The sequence below is a fragment of the Rhodotorula graminis genome (assembly GCF_001329695.1).
Source record: "Rhodotorula graminis WP1 unplaced genomic scaffold RHOBAscaffold_8, whole genome shotgun sequence".
Taxonomy (NCBI): domain Eukaryota; kingdom Fungi; phylum Basidiomycota; class Microbotryomycetes; order Sporidiobolales; family Sporidiobolaceae; genus Rhodotorula; species Rhodotorula graminis.
The window spans coordinates 935,333-955,254 of record NW_017264935.1 but is presented as its reverse complement, the minus strand read 5'-3'; the positions used below and the strand labels follow the sequence as shown (position 1 = coordinate 955,254).

At 66.8% G+C, this 19,922-nt stretch overlaps 6 protein-coding genes across 6 annotated transcripts; 3 read left to right on the top strand and 3 right to left on the bottom strand.

Moving 5' to 3' along the window:
- Positions 1-237: 237 nt before the first annotated feature.
- Positions 238-6,245, bottom strand: RHOBADRAFT_54284 (uncharacterized protein). The gene is made up of 15 exons (XM_018417231.1): positions 6,228-6,245; positions 6,071-6,144; positions 5,512-5,944; positions 5,320-5,440; positions 5,021-5,247; positions 4,908-4,954; positions 4,782-4,835; positions 4,641-4,719; positions 4,232-4,560; positions 2,485-4,164; positions 2,280-2,403; positions 1,930-2,209; positions 1,691-1,830; positions 677-1,617; positions 238-605 (listed from the first exon to the last, which is right to left on the bottom strand). The coding sequence occupies exons 1-15, from the start codon at positions 6,238-6,240 to the stop codon at positions 432-434; spliced, it is 4,716 nt and encodes a 1,571-aa protein (XP_018270516.1). The 5' UTR covers positions 6,241-6,245; the 3' UTR covers positions 238-431.
- Positions 6,246-7,531: 1,286 nt separating this feature from the next.
- RHOBADRAFT_54283 (uncharacterized protein) lies at positions 7,532-8,401 on the top strand (the record flags this gene model as incomplete). Its single annotated transcript, XM_018417230.1, has 3 exons — positions 7,532-7,770; positions 7,834-8,016; positions 8,081-8,401. Coding segments are annotated over 3 exons (742 nt in total), but the record flags the coding sequence as incomplete, so codon positions are not given.
- A 123-nt stretch (positions 8,402-8,524) lies between these two features.
- On the bottom strand, positions 8,525-10,364 carry RHOBADRAFT_16002 (uncharacterized protein; the record flags this gene model as incomplete). Its single annotated transcript, XM_018412292.1, has 7 exons — positions 8,525-8,647; positions 8,888-8,954; positions 9,025-9,122; positions 9,261-9,581; positions 9,667-9,874; positions 9,946-10,174; positions 10,238-10,364. Coding segments are annotated over 7 exons (1,173 nt in total), but the record flags the coding sequence as incomplete, so codon positions are not given.
- A 1,073-nt stretch (positions 10,365-11,437) lies between these two features.
- On the top strand, positions 11,438-14,852 carry RHOBADRAFT_54281 (uncharacterized protein; the record flags this gene model as incomplete). Its single annotated transcript, XM_018417229.1, has 15 exons — positions 11,438-11,454; positions 11,516-11,582; positions 11,659-11,769; positions 11,865-12,028; positions 12,105-12,201; positions 12,282-12,571; positions 12,635-12,826; positions 12,899-13,076; positions 13,163-13,258; positions 13,348-13,480; positions 13,574-13,799; positions 13,893-14,037; positions 14,124-14,429; positions 14,512-14,588; positions 14,687-14,852. The coding sequence occupies 15 exons, from the start codon at positions 11,438-11,440 to the stop codon at positions 14,850-14,852; spliced, it is 2,265 nt and encodes a 754-aa protein (XP_018270513.1).
- Positions 14,853-15,138: 286 nt separating this feature from the next.
- RHOBADRAFT_44952 (xylitol dehydrogenase) lies at positions 15,139-17,090 on the top strand (the record flags this gene model as incomplete). The annotated part of the gene is made up of 10 exons (XM_018414518.1): positions 15,139-15,216; positions 15,280-15,347; positions 15,488-15,675; positions 15,831-15,955; positions 16,041-16,149; positions 16,214-16,403; positions 16,479-16,539; positions 16,613-16,692; positions 16,769-16,849; positions 16,970-17,090. The coding sequence occupies 10 exons, from the start codon at positions 15,139-15,141 to the stop codon at positions 17,088-17,090; spliced, it is 1,101 nt and encodes a 366-aa protein (XP_018270512.1).
- Positions 17,091-17,621: 531 nt separating this feature from the next.
- RHOBADRAFT_65271 (uncharacterized protein) lies at positions 17,622-19,778 on the bottom strand. The gene is made up of 7 exons (XM_018418670.1): positions 19,680-19,778; positions 19,367-19,442; positions 19,170-19,256; positions 18,811-19,060; positions 18,294-18,692; positions 17,927-18,219; positions 17,622-17,835 (listed from the first exon to the last, which is right to left on the bottom strand). Exons 1-7 carry the CDS (start codon positions 19,745-19,747, stop codon positions 17,827-17,829), a joined length of 1,182 nt encoding a protein of 393 aa, XP_018270511.1. The 5' UTR covers positions 19,748-19,778; the 3' UTR covers positions 17,622-17,826.
- Between the last annotated feature and the right edge of the window lie 144 nt (positions 19,779-19,922).

Sequence of the window (19,922 nt, the reverse complement as noted above, 5' to 3'; positions counted from 1 at the left end):
GAAGAGGAGGAACGAGGGACGAAACGCGAGCCGCGCGAGGACGACAAAGGGCGACGCGAGCTCGAGGTGGAGCGGCCGCGGGCTCGATAGGGGCCGTGGTGCCGCCTGACGCTGCACAAGCGGTCGCTTTCGCTGTGCCGAGCGTGTGGTCGAGGCGGACAGGGCTCGGGAGGAGGGGGCCTCTTTCACGTGTTGCTCGTCGCGCGCTCGCTTTCCTCTCGACCACAGCCAGGCGAGTCCGTGTCCAGGGCATAGTTGCAGCACGAGCTACTCGGAAAGGAGGCAGAAGCTGTCCAAAGGGGCTGAAAGGGTATCGACCGACGGCGAGAGAGGGCGAGGCGACATCGAGTGCGGCAGCACGGCTGCTGCACCAGGGCGGGGGAATAGACTGCTCGACACGAGGAAAGGGGAAGGGAAAGGGTGCAGGCCCGCTAAGCCGGGGCGGGCGACGCCTCCTTGTCGCGGCGGCCAAACCGCCCGCTCGAGAACCGCGAGCGCATCTTGGTCGGCGTGCCGCCCATGGTCGAGTCGGCGAGCGACCGAGCGTCCGACTCGGACGGAGCGCGCGATCCGCCCGAGGTGAGGAAGGACGGCGTCGCGATCCACTGCGCGACAAAGGACCGAGTCAGTGCTGCACGGCGGCGAGGCGGCGAGAGAGAGAGAAAGAGAGACGCACCGAGAGCGAGACGACCAACTCGCCGCCCAGCGCGCCGGCAAGAGGCAACGTGACCGTGTTGTTGGGCTGCAGCGGCGAGACGAACTGCCAGACGGCGAGGGTCGCCGACGACAGCACCTTGTCGCTGCCGAGCGTCTTCTTGTGGACGACGACGAACGTGAGGTCGACAGGGCCCGACGCCGGCGTCTTGACCGTCGCCGTGTCGCCGAACGTGATGACGTTGGCGTCGCTGCGGTGCGAGTGCGTCTCGAGGACCGTCTTGCCGCCCTCGAGCTTGACGACGACCGCCTTCTTCTCGCCCTCGCCGCCGCCACCGCCCGTCAGCTGCCCGAGCGTGACGGTGAGCGTGCCCTCGGCCCCCATGCTCGACCCGGCGCTGGCGCCGGCGTTGGTCGGCGTCGCGTCGCCCAAGGCCGGCGACGCCATGTCGGACGCGAGGACCTCGACGTCGCCGGCTCCTCCTGCGCCGTCGACGGCGTACCCGACGTCGTCGCCGAGCGCTGCGAGCTCCGACGCCGAGGCGACCGACGAGGTGCGGCCGTGCCCGCCGCCGACGGCGCGGCGACCGATGCCAAAGACGCCCTTGCCGACGGTCCCGACGCCCTTGCCGACGCCCTTGCCGACGGTGCCGACACCTTTGCCGACCGTACTGACGCCGTGCACGCCGACCTTGCCGACCGCTCCACCGGCGCCGACGATCCCGCCGCCGACCGCCATGGCGCCGCCGCCGATCGTGCCGCCAATCTTGCCCGCCGAGAAGGTCGACGTCGCCTTGCGTGAGCGGTAGATGAACTGGGGGCTGAAGACGAGGCGGACCCGGATGTGGCCGGCCGACTGGGACGAGTTCTTAAAGTCGGACAGGGCGACGGTGCGCTCGACGGCCTCGAACGGCTCGAGGTCGCGCAGGTCGATCTGGGCCCGGCCGAGCTTGTCGGATGCACCTGCGAGAGGGAGCGCGAGTCAGTCGAGGTCGAGGGGAGGAAGCAGGGGCGATGCGAGGAAGGAGGGACGCACCGACGCGGTCCCAGTCGTGCACCTCGACGATGAACTTGGCCGCCTCCCTCGACGGGACCTGCACCTCGAAGCGCTCGTTCCACACGGGCGCGAGCGTCTTCTTGACGATCTCGCTCTTGTGGACGCGCTCGTCGTTGAGCCTGCGCGGGGGAGGGAGGCGAGGCGCGCTGTCAGTCTCTGGGCCCAGGCGGCGTGCGAATGTGCGCAAGAGAGAGAGAGAGAGAGAGAGTACGACGCACCAGAACTCGCAGTACGGGTCGCTCTTGCCGTTGCGGTCGGCGCTCGGGAGGCCCTTGCCGTCGACGAGCTCGACCCGGACCACGCCCGAGTTGTTGACCGACTCGCGCGGCAGGATGTGCATGTGGACGGGGATGTACTGCGACATGATGGTGACGGTCGAGCGAGGCCCGCCAGGCTCGGGCGACAGGAGCGTGAACGTGGCCGCTTTGCCGAGCGTCTTCTCGAGGAACTCGTTCAGGTCGACCGTGAGCGACGCGACAATGTCCTCGCGCGTGTCCTCTGTGGGTGTGCGGGACGTCAGATCGACCGTGATGGCTAGAGAGAGAGAGAGAGAGAGAGAGGGACGCACTCTCGGAGTCGTTGAGCTTGAGGATGATCCGGCTAAAGTCGAGCTCGCGGATGAGCGCCTCGCCGACCTCGTCCCACGTGTTGTGCGTCGAGCGCGATCGCTCGGTCGAAAAGGCTGGCCAGTACTGGAAGGGAGGAAACGAGTCAGTCGGGCGGGGTCGGGCAGGGTCCGAGCGAGTCGAGGGAGGAACGGGCGCGCAACTCACGCCGTCGTCGAACAGGACCTCGAGCCTCGCGCCCTTCTTCGACAGCTGGCCCGAGATGATCTGGAACGCGAGCACGCCGGTCTGGGTCTTGAGGAGCTCGTCGCGCGGGATCGTGACGCCGTCGCTCTCCTTGGTCGACTTCTTGCCGTTGGCGCCGGCGCCGTTGACGCTCGTCCCGCCCGAGGGCACGGCAAACGACTCGGTCGTGGTCGTGACGGTCGGCGCGATGCTCTCCTCGTCGTCGTCGGTCGAGGCGGCGGCGTCCTCGTCGACCTCGGTGATCTTGGCCGTCGCGCCCGGGACCCAGTCGGACGGCGTGAACGACACGTTGCTGAGCGGCGCACAGGGGAAGAACTCGGCCTCGAACTCGATGTTGCCCTTGACCGTGCGGCGACCGTCCGTCTTGAGCGATTCGGTGCGCGACACCTTGCCCGTGCTGACCCAGGGCTGCGTCTTGCGGTCGGGCCCCTCGCCGAGCAGGCCCTCGACGGCAAAGTCGGTCAGGCCGAGCGACCGGTCCTTGGTCATGTGCTGGTAGTCCATGACCTCGATCGTGAACGTGTCCTTGGGCGAGTGGACCTGGACGTAGACGATCTCGTCGAACACGGGGTCGAGGTCGTTGTCGTGCACGACGCTGCGCGCGACGACGAGGCCCTTGTGCACGACGCGCACGTACGGGTCCGACTTGCCGAGCGGCGCCTCGACGTTCTTGAGGTCGGTCGAGCGCTTGAAGTAGAGGCGGACGACGCCGAGCGGGGCCGTGTACGCGCTGGCGCCGTTGATGGCGCCCGCCATGAGGATGGGCTTCCACTCGGCCGTGATGCGGACCTTGCCGCTGCGGGCCTGGCTGAGCGGGAACCAGTCGTTGCCGTCGGCGTTGGCCTTGAGGATGTCGGCGAGGCGCACGCTCACCGCGCCGAGCTTGCTGTCGGAAACGAGCGTGTTGTCGTCCATGACCTGGAGCCCGATCGTTGCCGACGCCTTGGCCGTGACGAGGAACTCGGCGGGACGCTCCCAGATCGGGTTGGGCGTGCGCTTGAGCGTCTGCGAGCGGTGCACCTGCTTGCCGTTGAGATACAGCTGGAAGAACGGGTTGATCTGCTGGCCGCGCGGGTCGAGCTCCTTGGCCTGGTGGACGACGAGGCGCACGACGCCCGACGTCGTCTCGGGGACGGGCTCGAGCGTGCCGTCGGCGAGCTTGGCGGGCTTGAGGACGGGGAAGTAGTTGACGTCGTACTTGACCTGGCCTCGCGGCTTGCCATCGAGGATGACCTCGCCGACGAGCCCGGGCTGCTCGCCGTCGTCGGCGAGCGACTTGAGGTCGAACGAGACGGTGCCCACGTTCGAGTCGTTGCGCCGGTCGTTGTAGTCCCACACCGTCATCGTCAACGCGTCGTTGAGCGAGTTGAGGAGGACGTAGTGCGTCTCGTTGAAGTGGGGCGTCGACGTGTTCTTCTTGATCTTGGTGCGCGCAAGCTCGGCGCGGCCGCTGATGCTGAACGCGATGTACGGGTCCGGAGCGCCGGCGCCGAGCTTGGTCGCCTTGAGGCCGCGCGCGTTGTGCACCGTGACGGCGAGGACGCCGACGGCCGTGTCGACAGGGGCGCCCGAGAGCATCTGCTCGAGCGACAGCGTGAACGAGTTCGGGTCGTACATCATCGGGCCGAGCGAGGCGTGGATCTGGGGCGCGAGCCGAGACAGGTCAGGGACGAGGTCGGCAACGGGCAGGACGTCGAGGAACACGCACCTGGTTCATGATGAAGGGGTACAGGCCGGGCAGGATCGACAGGTCGAAGCCGACAGGCTTGAGCGACATGTCGATCTCGGGCGGGCGCATGAACGACAGGTCGACCGTCTGGACGTGCGGGAAGTTGTTGATGAGCTTGAGGCGGATGCGCATCGTGCCCGTGAACGAGATGTCCTCGACGACAATGTCCTTGCCGACCGACGCGATGCCGACGCCGAACCGGACCTCGAGCACGATCTTGGGGTTGACCTTCTTGGCCGCCTGCGCGTGCGTGATGTCGGCGAGGTCGTTGGGCGTGAACGACACCTTCCACTCCATGATGACGACGTCTGCCGAGGGGGAACGAGGTCAATCCTGCTCGGCTCGAGGAGGACGAGTGCGAGAGAGAGGGAGGGAGGTTCGAGCTCACCGTCCTCGGTGTCGGGAAAAGTCTTGACGTGGTCGATGTGCGGCGGCTTGGTGCCGAGCGTGAAGGTCGTGAGGCGCAACTGTGCGGCGAGAGAGTCAGGACGAGGTGAATGAGGCTCGAGCGGGACCAGAGGGAGCTCACCGAGTCGAGGAAGGCGGGAGTCGAGACCGAGAGGACCTGGTCGACCGACGCGACCTGCAGGAGTGCGTGCGTGGTGCAGTCAGTTGGGTGCCTCGTAAGGGCGAAGAGAGGGCACTGCGGACGCACGATCGTGGCCGAGAGGACGGGCTCGTAGATGAGCCAGAAGCGCTCCACTGCCGGACGGCAAGAGGGTGAGCTCGTCGCCTCGCGACGCTCGAGAGGGACGGAGGAGGACGTACTGAACGAGTTGATCCAGCCGGCCGACTCGACGTCCGTCTTGAGGCCCTTCTTGGCGACCTCGCGCGCCAGGTCGTCTCGGGCGTTGCGGCGCACGCGCTTGATGCTCGTCTCGTAGAAGGTCGTACACACGGCGAGGATGACGACGAGCCAGCCCCAGCCGCCGCCAAACAGCGTGACAAAGTGCGACGAGACGACGGCAAAGATGATGATGCCGGCGTTGTGGTACCTGCTCGGGGCGAGGGCAACGTCGGCTCGGGCGCCAGGGTAGTGGGACGAGAGGGGGAGGACGTCGACGCACCATTGACCGTAGTAGGCGTCCGAGACGAAATCGGCGAGGATGGAGCGCTCGCGCGCCTCGTCCGGGCTGAGGAAGAGCGTCTTGTCCTGGCCGGTCCAGCCGATCGCAAACCATGCCGGGACTGCGCGCGTTCGACAAGAGTCAGGTCGACTCGCTTGAACATCATCAGGATGGAGAGAACGGGGGACGCACTCTCGCGCGGCTTGCCCTTCTCTGCCTCCTTGGCCGGCATGGCGCCGGGCGGATTCTTGGACCCGTCCTCGTTGGCCCGGCCCTCGTCCTTCTCGATCTGGGCCGCCCGCTCGACCTCGCTCAGCTTGACGCCCTCCTTCTCGTTGCCGGACGCGCTCGCCGCGCCCTTGGCGCCCGTCGTGACAGGGATGGCGGCGCCCGCCGTCCCGACGTCGCTCACGACGCTGCTCCCGCCGTCGTGCTTGAACTTGTCGAGCTCGGGGCCGCGGATCGAGGGCACGGCCGACATGTCGACAGGTGCGACGGACGAGGCGGCCTTGCGGGCCTGGGCGGCCTTCTCGGCGGGGGAAGCGTCGGGGTCGAACGAGTGGACGTTGGCGCCCTGTTGCGGGAGGCGGATGCGGGTGAGCATGCGGACAGTCTGCAGGAGCACCTGTGGCCGTGCTGCACCAGCCCAACCGGCGAGCACCGTGTGTGGACGAGTGCTGCGCGGCGAGGTGGGGCAGCCTCCTCGGCGCCTCCTCCTCCTCTGCGAGAGATGACAGCGGTCAGGACGCACCAGGGCTTGGTCCCTCGCCTCCTGCATGACCTCGCCGTGTTGCGAGATGGGCGGCTTGAGGCTCGCCTCGGAGGCTGTGCGAGGTCGAGGGTGGGGAGCGTCAGTGAGAAGATGGGGGAAAGCGAGAGCGCGAGCGCGTGGGAGGTGCTGGGCGCACCTGATGTGCTCATGTGCGTGTGCTCTGGCCTGCTGGCAAGGTTCTGGCGGCGGAGCGAGTCGCGGGGAGGATGCCAAGGGCGAGGTCTCCAGCTTCATCTCACGGCGCCCTCTTTGCCCTCTCCACCACACTCGGCTAGTGGGACGGCCTGCCCAGCACATTGCTGTACAGCTCGAGCAGCGGCAGGAGCACCCGCACGGTGATCCAGCCTCGCCCCATCGTCCTCGCCTCGTCGCGGCCGGCGCCCTCGACCTCCTCCAGCTCCAGCTCCCCGCCATCATCAGGCAAGCCTGCTGCGCACACCGCAAGAAGCGACGCTCGTCCGCTGCGCAGCCTCATGCGCCTATCGCGCGCCGCCAGGCCCGTCGTCTGTGCTCCGCAGCGACCGCTCACTCTCGCTTGCGCTCTCTCGCTGCCCGACCGGTCGCAGCTGCCATTCTGCTCAGGCACAGAGGGTCACATGATCCTGCTCTCAAGCTCGAGCGCGCGCACCATCCTGGCCTTGCTTCGGCAGATGCCTCGAGGCGGCCGCGGCCCACGCTTCTGACTCTGCTGGGTGCGGCTCTCCTGCTTGGCATCGCGCTTGCCAGCAGTGGGGCTCACGGTCACCTTTCACTGTTGCGAAGGACTCTGCGCGCGTTCAAAGCGTCCTCGCCCTCGGCGCGCTCACGCCCTGGCACCTGCGACGTCGCTGTACTAGCTCCACGAGCTCTTCGCAGCCGGCGTCGGCAGCACCGGCAATCCTCCGTCGTTCGCGAGGTTTTTGAGCCTTATCCTACGTCCTCGGCTTGTCGCTGCTGCGCTCAGAGAGAGGACCGGACGGAGAAGGCTCGGGCGGAGGAGGTCGGGCGCCCAGTCCGGTTCGAAATGACCCCCATGACGGAGCCATCTCGCCCTGAGCAGACCTCTCTTTGGTCGGGTTCGCTTGAGCAAGACCTTACGCTGCTTTTGAGAGTCTGGCGAGCGGCAGCGGAAGCGAGACGACGGCGGAAAGTGCGCCTGGCCCCCTCGAAGGGCGCACGGACCCGGACCTCGGGTTGCGCATGCTCCGCCGCCCGCGCCGACAGCTGAGAAGCCGAGGGCATGCCACGGCTTTGACAAAGCGACGCTCCGTTGCAAGGGGAAGCACGGCGATCGACACGGAAGCCGCTTCGGCGCCGCCCAGTCAGCGTTTTGTGCTCCGTCGCCGAGCCCGAGTCGGCCGCCGCGCGCCGCGCTGACCTCGCAGCTCGCTCATCCCGTCTCTCTCGGCTCTCTCGCAGCTCGTTCGGCCACTCTCCTTCACTCCTGCACTCGCGCACACAACCCGACTCCCACCTCGACTCGAAGCATGCTCAGCCGCTCGTCGTCCGCCAGCTCCACCTCGATCTCGGCTTTCGGCTCGTTCGCCTCGACGTCGTCCTGGTCGTCGCACGGCGCTTTCGACTTCCTCGAGCCGGTCGAGTCGACCCTGCCGCACGACATCGTCGACTGGTCGCTCAAGATGCCGAGCCGCCGGTCGCCCGTCTCCTCCCTCGCTTCGACGAGCCAGCCCTCTCTCTACGTGCGTCCCCTCCTTCTCCTGAATCTTGCGGACTCTCGAACTGACTCTCCCTCCCCTCTGCAGTCGTTCCCTCGCGGTCACACGACCCACGCCGTCTGCCCGAAGCATGGCATCGTCCACGACGCCGCCCTCGCCCTCCCCGAGCGCGATTCGCGCAGCCTGTCGTCGTGCGGGAGGAGCAACACGTTCAACTCGATGTCGTCGTGCTCGTCGGGCGACTCGGCGTGCTCGAAGCGCTCGCTCAAGGTGCGTCGCCTCTCTCTCCCTCTCCGTCTTTCGACAGTTCCTGACCCTTCCCATCTCTCTGCAGTGCACTCTCAGGCGCGTCATGTCGCTCAAGCGTCTCTAAGGACCCGCTCGACGATCACTGGGTCGCCGTCGCCGCACGCCGTCCAGCTGTACCACCACGCGCCATCTCGGCGCACGATCCGCTCGTCGGGCACGTCTCGTCGCAGCCCACCTTTCACCATTCAGCCACCATGGACCCAGGAGCGCACTCTCACGTTGTTTGAGCAGAAGACGAGGTCACATTGCCAGGGAGGAAGAGTACATAGTGTTTCCCGTTCGTCACCTCGAGGGCTGCGTCGTCGCCCTCGTTCGTCATGTTGTCATTACAAGCAGTGCCCTTATCTCCTCTGGCTCTCTAGAGCTTGAGCGAGAGAGACGCAAAGAGAGGCAGAAAGACGGCTCTGATAAATCCACGCTCGACGACGCTGTGCGCTCGGCCCTCTACTCGGCGCGTCTCCTCGGTATTCTACACCAATCCCGCCTCCTCGACCGGCAAAAAGCTCCACACAGTCCCGACCGACGCCATGACGATCGAGACGACGAGGAGGAACCAGCACAGGACGCGCTCGGCCCCGGCGACGACGAGAGGCTCGCCGCCGCGACCGCCTCCTGACCCGCCAAACGCCGCCGCCCGCTTGCGCCGCGCGAGCTCGGCAGCATGCACCTGCCTCGCGTGCGCGACGACCGAGTTCTTGCCCGCACCCGGGCCCGCACCGTCGGGCGAGTCGCCCTCGTCGGGCGGGGTCGCGACCTCGCGCACCGTCTCGAGGCCGCCGTAGCCCGACGCGCCGCCGTCGCGCTCGAGGTCCTTCTTGCCCTGCGCGCCGACGATGAGGTAGGCGCCGACGGGCCCGATGACGCAGATGACGAACGCGCTCGCGCTGCCGAGGAAAGCCCTGCAAGTTGACGAGAGTCAGGCTGCGACACCGAGAGAAAGAGGGAAACGCGAGGGAGAAGGCGACGCACAGGACGCGGTCAAACTCGGGGATGGCGATGGCGAGGCCGACGCAGAGGATCGAGGCGGCCGGGCGCAGGAGGTAGTACCGCACGCGGTGGATGCGGCGCTCGGCGGCTGCGGCGGCGACGAGGACGCGTCGAGTCGGCGACGGCGACGTCGACAGGGCCGAGTTGGACGTGCGGTGGTGCAGGGTCGAGATGGCGCTGTCGGACGAGGTCGGCGCAGGAGGAGGAGGAGCCGGGACAGGCGCGACAGGCTTGTGGAGGCCGACGAGGTGCTCGAACGTCGTGACGAGGGGCTTGTTGGCGATGGCGTACTTGACGAGCGGGTTGATGGCGACCATCCACACGGCGAGCTGGTTGAGCGCGACCGGGTACCCGACCGTCGACGCCAGGTCGCGCGTGATCTCGCTCGACACGCTGTTCCCGAACATGAGGTAGCCAAAGACACCGAACACGACCGAGACGACGAACGCGATGATGTAGGCGACGTTGATCATGGACGCGAAATGCTCGGGGTGCGCCATGTCGCGGTACAGCGACGGGACGACGGCGTGGCCCGAGAACTGCGAGGCGCACAAGGCGGACGTGTCAGGCGCGGTCCTGCAGACGAGGCGAGGACAGAGAGAGTAAGAGAGACAGGGGACGCACGCCCGACATCAAGAGGCCGAACGAGATCGGGAACCGGCCCCACCGAGGGACGATGCTCGTCGCCATCGGCTCCCAGAAGCTGCCCGGCGCCGTCTTCTTGATGAGGCCATCGGTGACGAGAACGGCGAGGAGCACGACCGACGACATGATGCCGAGGAGGGAAGTGAGGGAGAGGACGCGCAGGGGGAGGTAGGTCGTCGGGAGGAGGCTGTCGACGGGAAGGGGCTCGAGGTCAGGACCGCGTGCGGGCCCCCTCAGGACAGTGAAAGAGGGACGCACATGAGGTACGAGATGAGCTTGAAGAAGAGCGAGCTGAATCGAGGGAACAGGCTCGCCATCGAGTCGGCGAACAGGGTGACGGTCGCGACGCTGAACGTGGCGAGCTCGACGACGAACAGGAAGTAGATCGTCTCGCGAGCCCAGGGCCCGTACGCCTTGATGAGGACGTCGGCGTAGGTGGCCGAGGTGCGGTCCTGCTTCATCATGGCCGCGAGCATCTTGGCCGTGTCTGAGTGCGCGAGAGGGTCAGTGCGTGCGCCTCAACAGGCAGGACTCGCTCGACGTGACGCACAGTTGGTGACAAGGGCGCAGAAGACGAGCAGGAGAATGCCGCCGACCCAGCCGGCGTCGGCGAACGCGAGCGGCTCGGCGAGGAGGCCGACGCCGATGAGCACGTTAACGCTGCGCGAGAGGGTTTGTCAGAGCTCGTCGACTCGAGGACGGGTAGAGAGAGAGAGCGAGGACGCACGTGTTGAACAGGGTCTGGCCCCAGGTCGACTCGCCGCGGTGCTCCTCGATGGCAGCCTTCCACGCGGCCCGCGAGAAGGTCAAGGTCGACGCCCTGCGCCTGCCGCCGCCCGCCCTGACCGCCGCGACCGCCGGGTGCACCGCGTACTCTTGGCCGTCGTCGCGGTAGGCGATCGTCGAGCCCTCGGCCGCGTCGAACGGCGACAGGTGGGACGACGAGGGAGACGTGAGGCCGCCGCCGCCGGGGAGGAGCGGCGTGCGCTCGTCTGCGGCGGGCTTGTCGCGCCAGGTCGCGCCTGCTTGACCGTGCTCCTGCGTTGCCGTCGAGACCCGGCGACTCGCGGTGCGGCCCCGCCCGACCGCGTTCGGGGGCAACTGCTCCCGCCCGCCCGGTGTCGCCGCCGCCGCTCCTCCAGCCGCGCCGCCCTGCTCGAGGCCGTCGAACGCGTGATGCGCGCCCTCGTCGAGCTCATCTTCGCCGCTCCACGGCTCGTCGTGGTCGTGGTCCGGGTCGTCGTCGGTGTTGTCGTCGGTCGTGGTCGCGCGATCGGTCGGACGACCGGCCGAGTCGACGTCGTCCGCGTCGTCGAGGGCACGAGGGAACCGGCTCGGGTCGACAAAGGACGGGCCGGAGGGGAGGTTCTCGCCGAAGAAGGCCGCCGAGCGCGAGTACGACCAGACGAGGTCGAGGCTGCTCTGGATGGCGCCCTCGGCGTGGGCCGTGCCCTGCTGGGGCTGGCGAGTGGTCGAGCTGATCGGGATCCGGCGCGAGGTCATGCTGCCGCGAGGAGCACACGCGTAAAGAGAGGTGCGGAGCGAGGAGAGGGAGAGGGTCAGAAGCGTGGGTGACGAGCAGCCGATAAGCCGAGTCTCGAACTTCAGCCAGATCGTAAGGTCGATTAACGAAGCCCCCGGTTTGGAATAGCACCGCCTCGCAAGGCGAATTCGCCCCTCCCCTCTGGTCGCGCGCGTCGCTCGCTCCCTCTCCGCACTTGGCCTGTCGACCTCGCACCGCCCAACGACCATGGCGAGCTCTCCAGCGTGAGCACACTACTCTCTGAACCAGGTCAAGCCCGGCCCCACTGACCCTCGTGCCCTGCAGACCTCAAGGCGCACGCGACGACTTCCCTCACCTAACCCAGCCTGTCGTCCCCGACAACTGCATCAAGGTGAGCTCGAGTGCAGCTCAGCGCAGTCACGTACGCCCCGAGCACCCGACTGACCCACTCGTCGCCCTCGCAACAGGTGCTCGTCGCGACCGACACCCACATCGGGTACGCCGAGAAGGACCCGGTGCGCGGCCGCGACTCGATCAACACGTTCAAGGAGGTGCTCGACCTCGCCGTCGCCAACGATGTGCGTCGCCCTTTCTCTCCCCCTCGCCCCGCCCCGAAGCGAGACGGCGAGCTGACCTTGCCCCCCCCCCCCCCCCTTCCCCTCCTCGCTCGCAGGTCGACATGCTGCTCCTCGCGGGCGACCTCTTCCACGAGAACCGGCCGTCGCGCACTTCGCTATACCAGACCATCTCGGCCCTGCGCGAGCGCTGCCTCAGCGACAGGCCCATCGCCCTCGAGCTCGTCAGCGACGCCGGCGTGGGCATTCCTCGCGACGTCAAGTGCGTCGCCTCGCTCGCACATTCTCTCTCTCTCCCTCTTCCGACAGAGAGCTTACACTCTATTGCGTGACCGCAGCTGGCCGGGCGTCAACTACGAGGACGAGAACATCAACGTCGGCTTGCCCGTCTTCTCGATTCACGGCAACCACGACGACCCGCAGGGCGTTGGCGCTGTGCGTCTCCTCGTCTCTCTCTGTCCTGGATCGCCCTGAGCCGTGTATTGACTCGGCGCCCTCGCGACCAATGCTCGCAGGAAGGCGCCCTGTGCGCGCTCGACGTCCTGTCGGCCTCGGGCCTCATCAACTACTTTGGCCGCATGGAGCTCCCCGGGCAGGCCAACGACGACGCCGAGGCGCTCGAGGACGGCCTCAAGGTCAAGCCCGTCCTGCTCCAGAAGGGCGACACCAAGCTCGCGCTGTACGGCATGGGCAACATCCGCGACGACCGGTTCGTCTTCGAGTTGACCAACCGCCGCATCAACCTGTACCGCCCGGCCCAAGACCCCGACGACTGGTTCAACATAATCCTCGTGCACCAAAACCGGTGCGTCCCCCTTTCGTGCCCTCGAGAGCCGTGCCGCTCACGCCTTTCCTCCCTCTGCGACAGCGTCGCGCACGGCCCGAACAACTCGGTCCCGGACGAGGCGTTCGGCGAGGAGGCCAACCTCGTCATCTGGGGCCACGAGCACGACTGCATCGAGCAGGCGCGCCCGCAGCCCGTCACCGGTCGCCCGTACCACATCACGCAGCCGGGCAGCAGCATCGCGACGAGTCTCGCCAAGGGCGAGGCGATCCCCAAGTGCGTCCAGCTCTCTCCCTCTCTCCTTCTCCTCCTCGACGAGCCTGACGCCGAGCACGCTCCCCCTCGCAGGCACGTCGGCCTTCTCAAGATCCAGGGCAAGGAGTGGGAGTTTGAGCCGATCCGCCTGCGCTCGGTCCGCCCGTTCATCTTCGAGGAGGTGTCGCTCTTCGACTACCACGAGGACCAGACCGACGACCGCAAGAAGCTCACGAGCAAGGTCGCCGTCAACAAGTTCCTCAAGAGCAAGGTGCGCCTCGCCCTCTCGCCCTCTCGGTCGTCACGCTCGTCGCACGGCGCAGATGGACTGATTCGAGCTTGCTCCACGGCACACAGGTCAACGAGCTCATCAAGCGCGCCAACGCCGAGTGGGACGAGCTTCACCCGGACGAGGACGACTCGGAGCGTCTCCTCCCGCTCATCCGCCTTCGTGTGAGTCCTCCTCTCCCTTGTCCCTCACTCTCTCTCTCTCTCAGCCTCGCCGACGCGAGCCTCACTGACACTCGGGCGGTCCCTCGCAGGTCGACTACTCGCACGGGCCCGACGGCAACGGCTACTTCGAGGTCGGCAACCCGCAGCGGTTCGGGCAGGACTTTGTCGACAAGGTGGCCAACCCGCGCGACCTCGTCCAGTTTCACCGCAAGTCGGCGACCCGTGCGTCGCTGCTGTTCCTCCTCGTCTCGCCTACGCTCGTCGTCGTCGGCGACGTGAGCAGCGCTGACTCTTCTCGGCGTACACCGCGCGCAGGCAAGGCCAAGGTGACGATCAACCAGCCCGACCTCACGACGCTCGATGAGGCCATGCGCGAGGCGGCCGAGACGGGCTCGCTGTCGACCCAGTTCGAGAAGATCACGATCCAGAGCCTCGTGCACGAGTACCTCGAGGCGCAGAACCTCAACGTGCTCAGCGAGAGCCTCATCGAGAGCGCCGTCGACGAGTTTGTCGGCAAGGGCGATAAGGACGCCGTCGGCAAGTGCGTCGCTCGGTCCTCTCGTCGTCGTCGTCGTCGCTCTCCTCTAGCCAAGGAAGCCTCACTGACTTTGTTCACGGACGCGCTCGCGCACAGCTGGGTCAAGAAGCTCCTCCGCGACACGCGCAACGACATCATGAAGAAGGGCTTCGAGCCGAGCAAGGAGGGCTACGAGCACGACAACCTCGAGGACGAGATGCGTCAGGCCAAGAAGGCCACCGAGGCCAAGTACGGGCACAAGGTGCGTCCCACTCTCTCTCTTCCTACCTTCTCGTCGCCCTCGCTCTCGTGCGAGAGCTCTACTGACTATCTGCCTGCTCGTCGCAGAACAAGGGCAAGGGCAAGAGCAAGGGCAAGGGCAAGGCGGCCGAGTCCGACTCGGGCGACGACGACGACGACGACGACGACGACGACGACGACGACGACGACGCGTCCGAGGCGTCTTCCTCTCGCGCCGGCGCCAAGTCGAAGGGCAAGAGCAAGGCCAAGGCCAAGCCGCGCGACAGCATGGACGAGGACAGCGACGACTCGATGGCGGGCTCGTCGGGCAGCAGGCGCGCGCCGGCCAAGGGCAAGGGTACGTCGGCCAAGAAGGCGACGACGAGCAAGGCCAAGGGCAAGGGCAAGGCGCTCGTGCGTCCCCTCTTCCTCCTTTTCCTCGATCGAGCGGTCTCGAGGATGGCGACTGACTCTTTCTCACGGCCGGCGCTCCCAGTTCAACAAGTCGGACGACAGCGAGGACGAGAGCGACGACGAGGAGGAGAGCGAGGATCCGGCGCCCAAGAAGAAGGCGTGCGTCCCTGTCTCTCGTGGTCAATCTCGTTCGTCGTCCGCGACTGACTCTCTTCCTCGCCCTCCCCTCCTCTCCCTCTCGCCGCGACGCGCCGCAGCCCCGTCAAGAAGGCGGCCGCCGCCAAGAAGGTCGTCGCGCCGACGACCAAGAAGCCTCCTGCGCGCAGTGCGGCCAAGAAGGCGACGCAGAGCATCACGCTCGAGACCGACTCGGAGGACGACAGCTCGGTCGACGAGGCGCCGAGCAGGAAGCGCAAGCGGTGAGGGGCACGCTGCTCGAGGGAGGTCGAGGGAGGTCAAGGGAGGCTTGTGTAGCTTGCCTGAGCGCTCGCGGTGGAACGCTCGAGCCGTTGATCGTCCTCTGGTGGAGGGAGAGAGCCGAAAAAAGGGCCGGAAGCGCTCGGCCGGGCAAATTGGGCCTCCGCTCTCGGTCGCACTTGCGTCGGCGGCGAGCCGCTCGCCTGTCGTCCTCCACTCGCCCTCAGCACCCCTCTGCGAGCTGCCTGCTAGCTTCGCCTGCTCCGCTATACACCCCAAGCACACCCTCAAGATGAGCGCTCCCAGTCTCGCTGCTCCCGTCCACAACGAGGACACGGCGCTCCCCACCGGCGCCCACAACATCTCCTGCGTGCGTCCTCCTCTCTCTCTCTCCCTGTCCCGGTCGAGGCAGCACTGACGCACTCCTCTGCAGGTCTTGCACGGCATCGACGACGTCCGCTTCGAGGACCGGCCTGTGCCGACCGAGTGCGGCGAGGACGAGTGCGTCTCCTCTTCCCCCTTCCCCTCTTCCCGCGCCTCTCGAGCGCTCCTTCTGCTTTTCGAGACTCTTTGGCTCTCGAACGAGGTGCACTGGAGGTATCGGGTGCGCAGGAGAACTGACCCGGCTCTCGTTCCCGCAGCGCGATCGTTTCGCCAGCCAAAATCTCGGTTTGCGGCTCCGACACGCACTATATCAAGCATGGCCGCATCGGCGACTTTATCGTCGAGAAGCCCATGGTCCTCGGCCACGAGACGGCGGCCGTCGTCGTCCAGGTTGGCAGCCGCGTCACCAACATCAAGGCCGGCGACCGCGTCGCGCTCGAACCAGGTCGCTCCTGCAGGGTCTGCTCCGACTGCAAGGCCGGCTTCTACAACCGCTGCGCCAGCATGGCCTTTGCAGCTACCCCGCCTTATGATGGCGAGTCCGAAATCGTCTCGAAACCGAGTCCGCGTACTGACTCGGTCGTTCCTCCCGGTCCACAGGCACCCTCGCCGCCTACTACACGCTCCCTGCCGACCTGTGCTACCCCTTGCCGAGCAACATGTCTCTCGAGGAAGGCGCCCTGCTCGAGCCCATGTCGGTCGGTGTCCACGCCGTTCACAAGGTGGTCCGTCAACGTCTCTCTCTCTTTTCTTCCCTCGCTCTCGAGGATCAAGGGCACGATCGCTCACGACGTCGAGAGCTGCATGCAGGCCCAAATGAAAAGCGCCGCCAACGTGGTTGTCTTTGGCGCAGGCCCGGTCGGCCTCCTCACGTGCGCTGTCGCCAAGGGTCTCGGAGCGCGCAAGGTCATCGCTGTCGGTGCGCCCCCCTCTCGCTCTATCGAGGAGGAAGAGCCGTACTGACCCTCCCCTCTTCCCCGCAGACATCCAGGAGGCTCGTCTCGCGTTCGCCAAGGAGCAGGGCCTCGTCGACGACTACTACCTTCCGCCCAAGCCGCAGGACGGCGAGGCCAAGGCCGACTACCCGCGCCGCAACGCCAAGGAGCTTTGCGAACGCTTTGGGTTCGAGGAGCGCGGGCCTCGCGGCGTCGACCTCGTCCTCGACTGCTCGGGGTGCGTCTCGCGCTCTCCCTCTCCCTCTCTTCGAGCATCCTCGAGTGCCTCCTCCTGACGCTCTCGCTGCCGCAGAGCCGAGGTGTGCATCCAGACCGGCGTCTTCGTCCTCAAGCACGGCGGCACGCTCGTCCAGGTGCGCTCCCTCTCCCTCTCCTCCTTCTCTTCTCGTACGACGTCCCTGACGTCGTCATCGTCCGTGTGCGCAGGTCGGCATGGGCAAGCCCGACATCACGCTCGACATGCACACGATCATCACGCGCGAGTTGACGCTCAAGGGCTCGTTCCGGTCCGTCGTCGTCTCTCTCTCTCTCTCTCACGAGGTCACGGACACGACCGCTCACGACGTCAACGAGTGCATGCAGCTACGGTCCGGGCGTTTACGAGCTCGCGATGGACCTCGTCGCTCGCGGCGCCGTCAACCTCAAGTCGCTCATCTCGCACAGGTGCGCTCGAGCCCCTCGTCCTCTCCCGCCTCGCCTCGCCTCGCCTCTCTCCTGTCCTCCTGTCTCGTCCCCTCCTCTCCTCGCCGAGCCGGACCCTGACTCGCCCTCGCACGTCCACAGGTACGCGTTCCGCGACGCACTCAAGGCGTTCGAGGCGAACCACACGGGCATCGCGGAGGATGGAAGGCCGTTGATCAAGGCGGTCATCGACGGGCCTCGCGTCGACGAGAAGCTCGAGTGAGGCTCTCTCTGTTTTCCGGGCAGGGTGACGAGGGGCAGGACGAGGGGGGCTTGGACAGAGTGAAATGAAAGCAGTACAAGGAGCGACGAGGCTCGAGGTCTATCCACGGGTTCTACAAGACAGAGCGAGAGGGACGTAATGGGGATGTAGGAGAAGTGTCGAGGCGCATGTAGGTAGATGCAGGAGGAGGAGGCGAGAGGGAACGAGAGAGAGAGAGTCCAAGCGGGGAAGGAGGGGAACGTGCGCTGCCGAGTCGGCGGCTTTTCCAACGGCGAGAGCGCCGTCTACTGGTTCTGCAGCTGTGAACAGGAGAGACAGTGTCAGTGACTGACCTTGAGAGCGGCACAAGAGAGAGAGAGAGAGGTCGAGGCGCACCTTGCCGGTGCTCGTGCCGAGGCGCCGAGGCGAGCCGTCGACGAGAAGCTCTGAACCTCTCTCTCTGTCTCTCTCTCTCTCTCTCGGATGACGAGGACGAGCATGTAGATGCGCTTGGACAAAGTGGAATGAAGCAGTACAAGGAGCGCGACGAGGCTCGAGGGATCTATCGACGGGTCTACAAGCGAGAGCGCGAGGTGGACGTAAGGGAGAGGGATGTAGGCGAGGATCGAGACGCAGGCAGGTAGATGCAGGATGACGAGAGACAAGCGCGAGAGAGAGAGAGGGGTCAAAGCGAGGGAGGAGATGGGGAGAGAGCGTGCGCCGCCGAGCGCGGCGGCTTTTTCGACGTGCGCGACGTCTACTGGTTCTGCGGGCCGCGAGGACAGAGAGAAGTGTCAGTGTCGGTCTTCGAGGATGTCGCAGAAAGGAAGAGGAAAGAGAGAGAAGTCGAGGCGCACCTTGCCGTAGCTCGTGCCAAGGCGAGCGATGGGCGGCTGGATCGCCGACGTGTACTCGCCGCGCGCGTACCGCTCGTTCTGTTCCTGGTCGATCTCGCGCTTGGGCTTGTCGGCGTACTCGAGCTTCATGTCGGCGACGAGCTGGATCAGGTCGTCGACGGCCTCGCGCGTCACCTGGTGGTGCACGACGATGCGGTTCGAGCCGAGCGTGAGGCCGCGCGTCTTGGCGCGCTGCGCGAGGTCCGAAATGGTGAAGCCGAGCGACGACGGGTCGAGCCAAAGCATGTTGGTCTCTGCACGGGAGGAGGGACAAGGCCACGTCAGGGAGAGATTCTTGACGAGAGAGGGAGAGAGAGGAGGGACGCACCGACAGGGAGGAGGAGCTGAGCGCCGTGTGCGGCGAGGCCCTTTGCGAGGTACGAGCACAGGTCGTGGGTCGCCTTGAGCTTGGGGAAGTGGTTGTCGACGCAGTAGTCGGCCGCGACGGCGAGCGAGCCGCACTGGCGAATGCCGCCGCCAAACGCCTTGCGGAACCACTTGACCTTTTCGATAAACTTGCGCGGGCCGACGAGGACGCTGCCGACGGGCGCGCCGAGGCCCTTGGACAGGCACAGCGAGACCGTGTCGAACGGGCGGCACAGCTCCTCGAGCGACATGCCCGTCTTGGCCGCCACCTCCCACATGCGCGCACCGTCGCAGTGCATAATGATGCCGTTCGAGCGCATGCAGTCCGAGATGCGGATGATCTCGTCCTGCGGGAACACCACTGCGCGCGAGGGAGAGGGGGAGGTCTGTGCGTCAGGGACCGCCCTGACTGGATCTACCTGCGCCGGCCGCAGAAGGACGGCACAGGAAACAGAGAGGGGAACGAGAGCGCGACGCACTGCCAGAGAGCGTGTTCTCGAGCGAGACGAGCTTGGTCGGCGCCGAGTGGATGTCCTCGCCAAAGACGGCGTTGTCGAGCACCTCCTCGAGCGTGAGGTGGTGGCCGTTGCGCGGCGGGACGGCGTGCGACGACGCCTGCGAGTGCATGGCGACGCCGCCGGCTTCGTACAGGTGCACGTGCGAGCGCGCGTCGAGGATGATCGAGTGCGGCGGCTGCGTGAGGTGCGTGCGGATCGCGAGCTGGTTCGTCTGCGGGGTGCGCGAGGGCGGGTCAGTGGACGAGCACCACCGCACTATCGAGGCGCTCGCTCGCTGCTGTCGCAACGAGGAGCGCCAGGAGAGCGAGAGGCGGACGCACCATAGTGCCCGAGACGCAGAACAGGCCCGCCTCCTTGCCGGCCATCTTGGCGATCTTGTCCTGCAGGTCGTTGGTCGCCTGGTCCTCCTGCGCACAGTAAAGCTCTGTGAGTCGGGCTCCCGGCACCGAACAAGGCCGGCTCGCCCGTCCTGGTCGGACGAGCGGCAGGGCCGAGACGAGCGAGAGGTGCGACGCACGCCGTAGACGTCGTCGCCGCGCGAGGCACCGCGCATGAGGTCGAACATCTCCTCGGTCGGCATCGTGATCGTGTCGCTGCATGGAGGAGAAGGCGGGATGCCGATGGCAGGAGGAGGAGGAGGGAGGAGAGTCAGTGCGACGTTCGACGGGTGTACAGGGCCTCGGCGCCTCCCGGAGGAGCACGGCGGCGTCGCTGACACTCGTACGAGTGCAACAGGCGCGCGACCGAGCGTGCCGGTGCACTCCGGGGCGAGCCCGGGGGCTCTGAGGAGGAAAGGCCGCAGAAAGAGAGGAGAAGGGCGGGCGACGCACGTGCGGAAGTCGCGCTGGATCTTGGCGGCGTGGGCCGCGTTCTGCTGAGCACGGTCGACCTTGGTCATGGTGGCTAGAGCTGGTGGTGGTGGTGGTGAGGAGGGGGCGGTGCGAGGGTTGACTGGGGCGGAGGACGAGGCGGGCGGTGGAGGAGGGCGACGACGAGCAGAGGGGCGGGCGACGGTGTGCGACGCGCGGAGCAAGGGGACCGAGTTGAAACGGCGAGTGCAGGTGCGGCAAGCG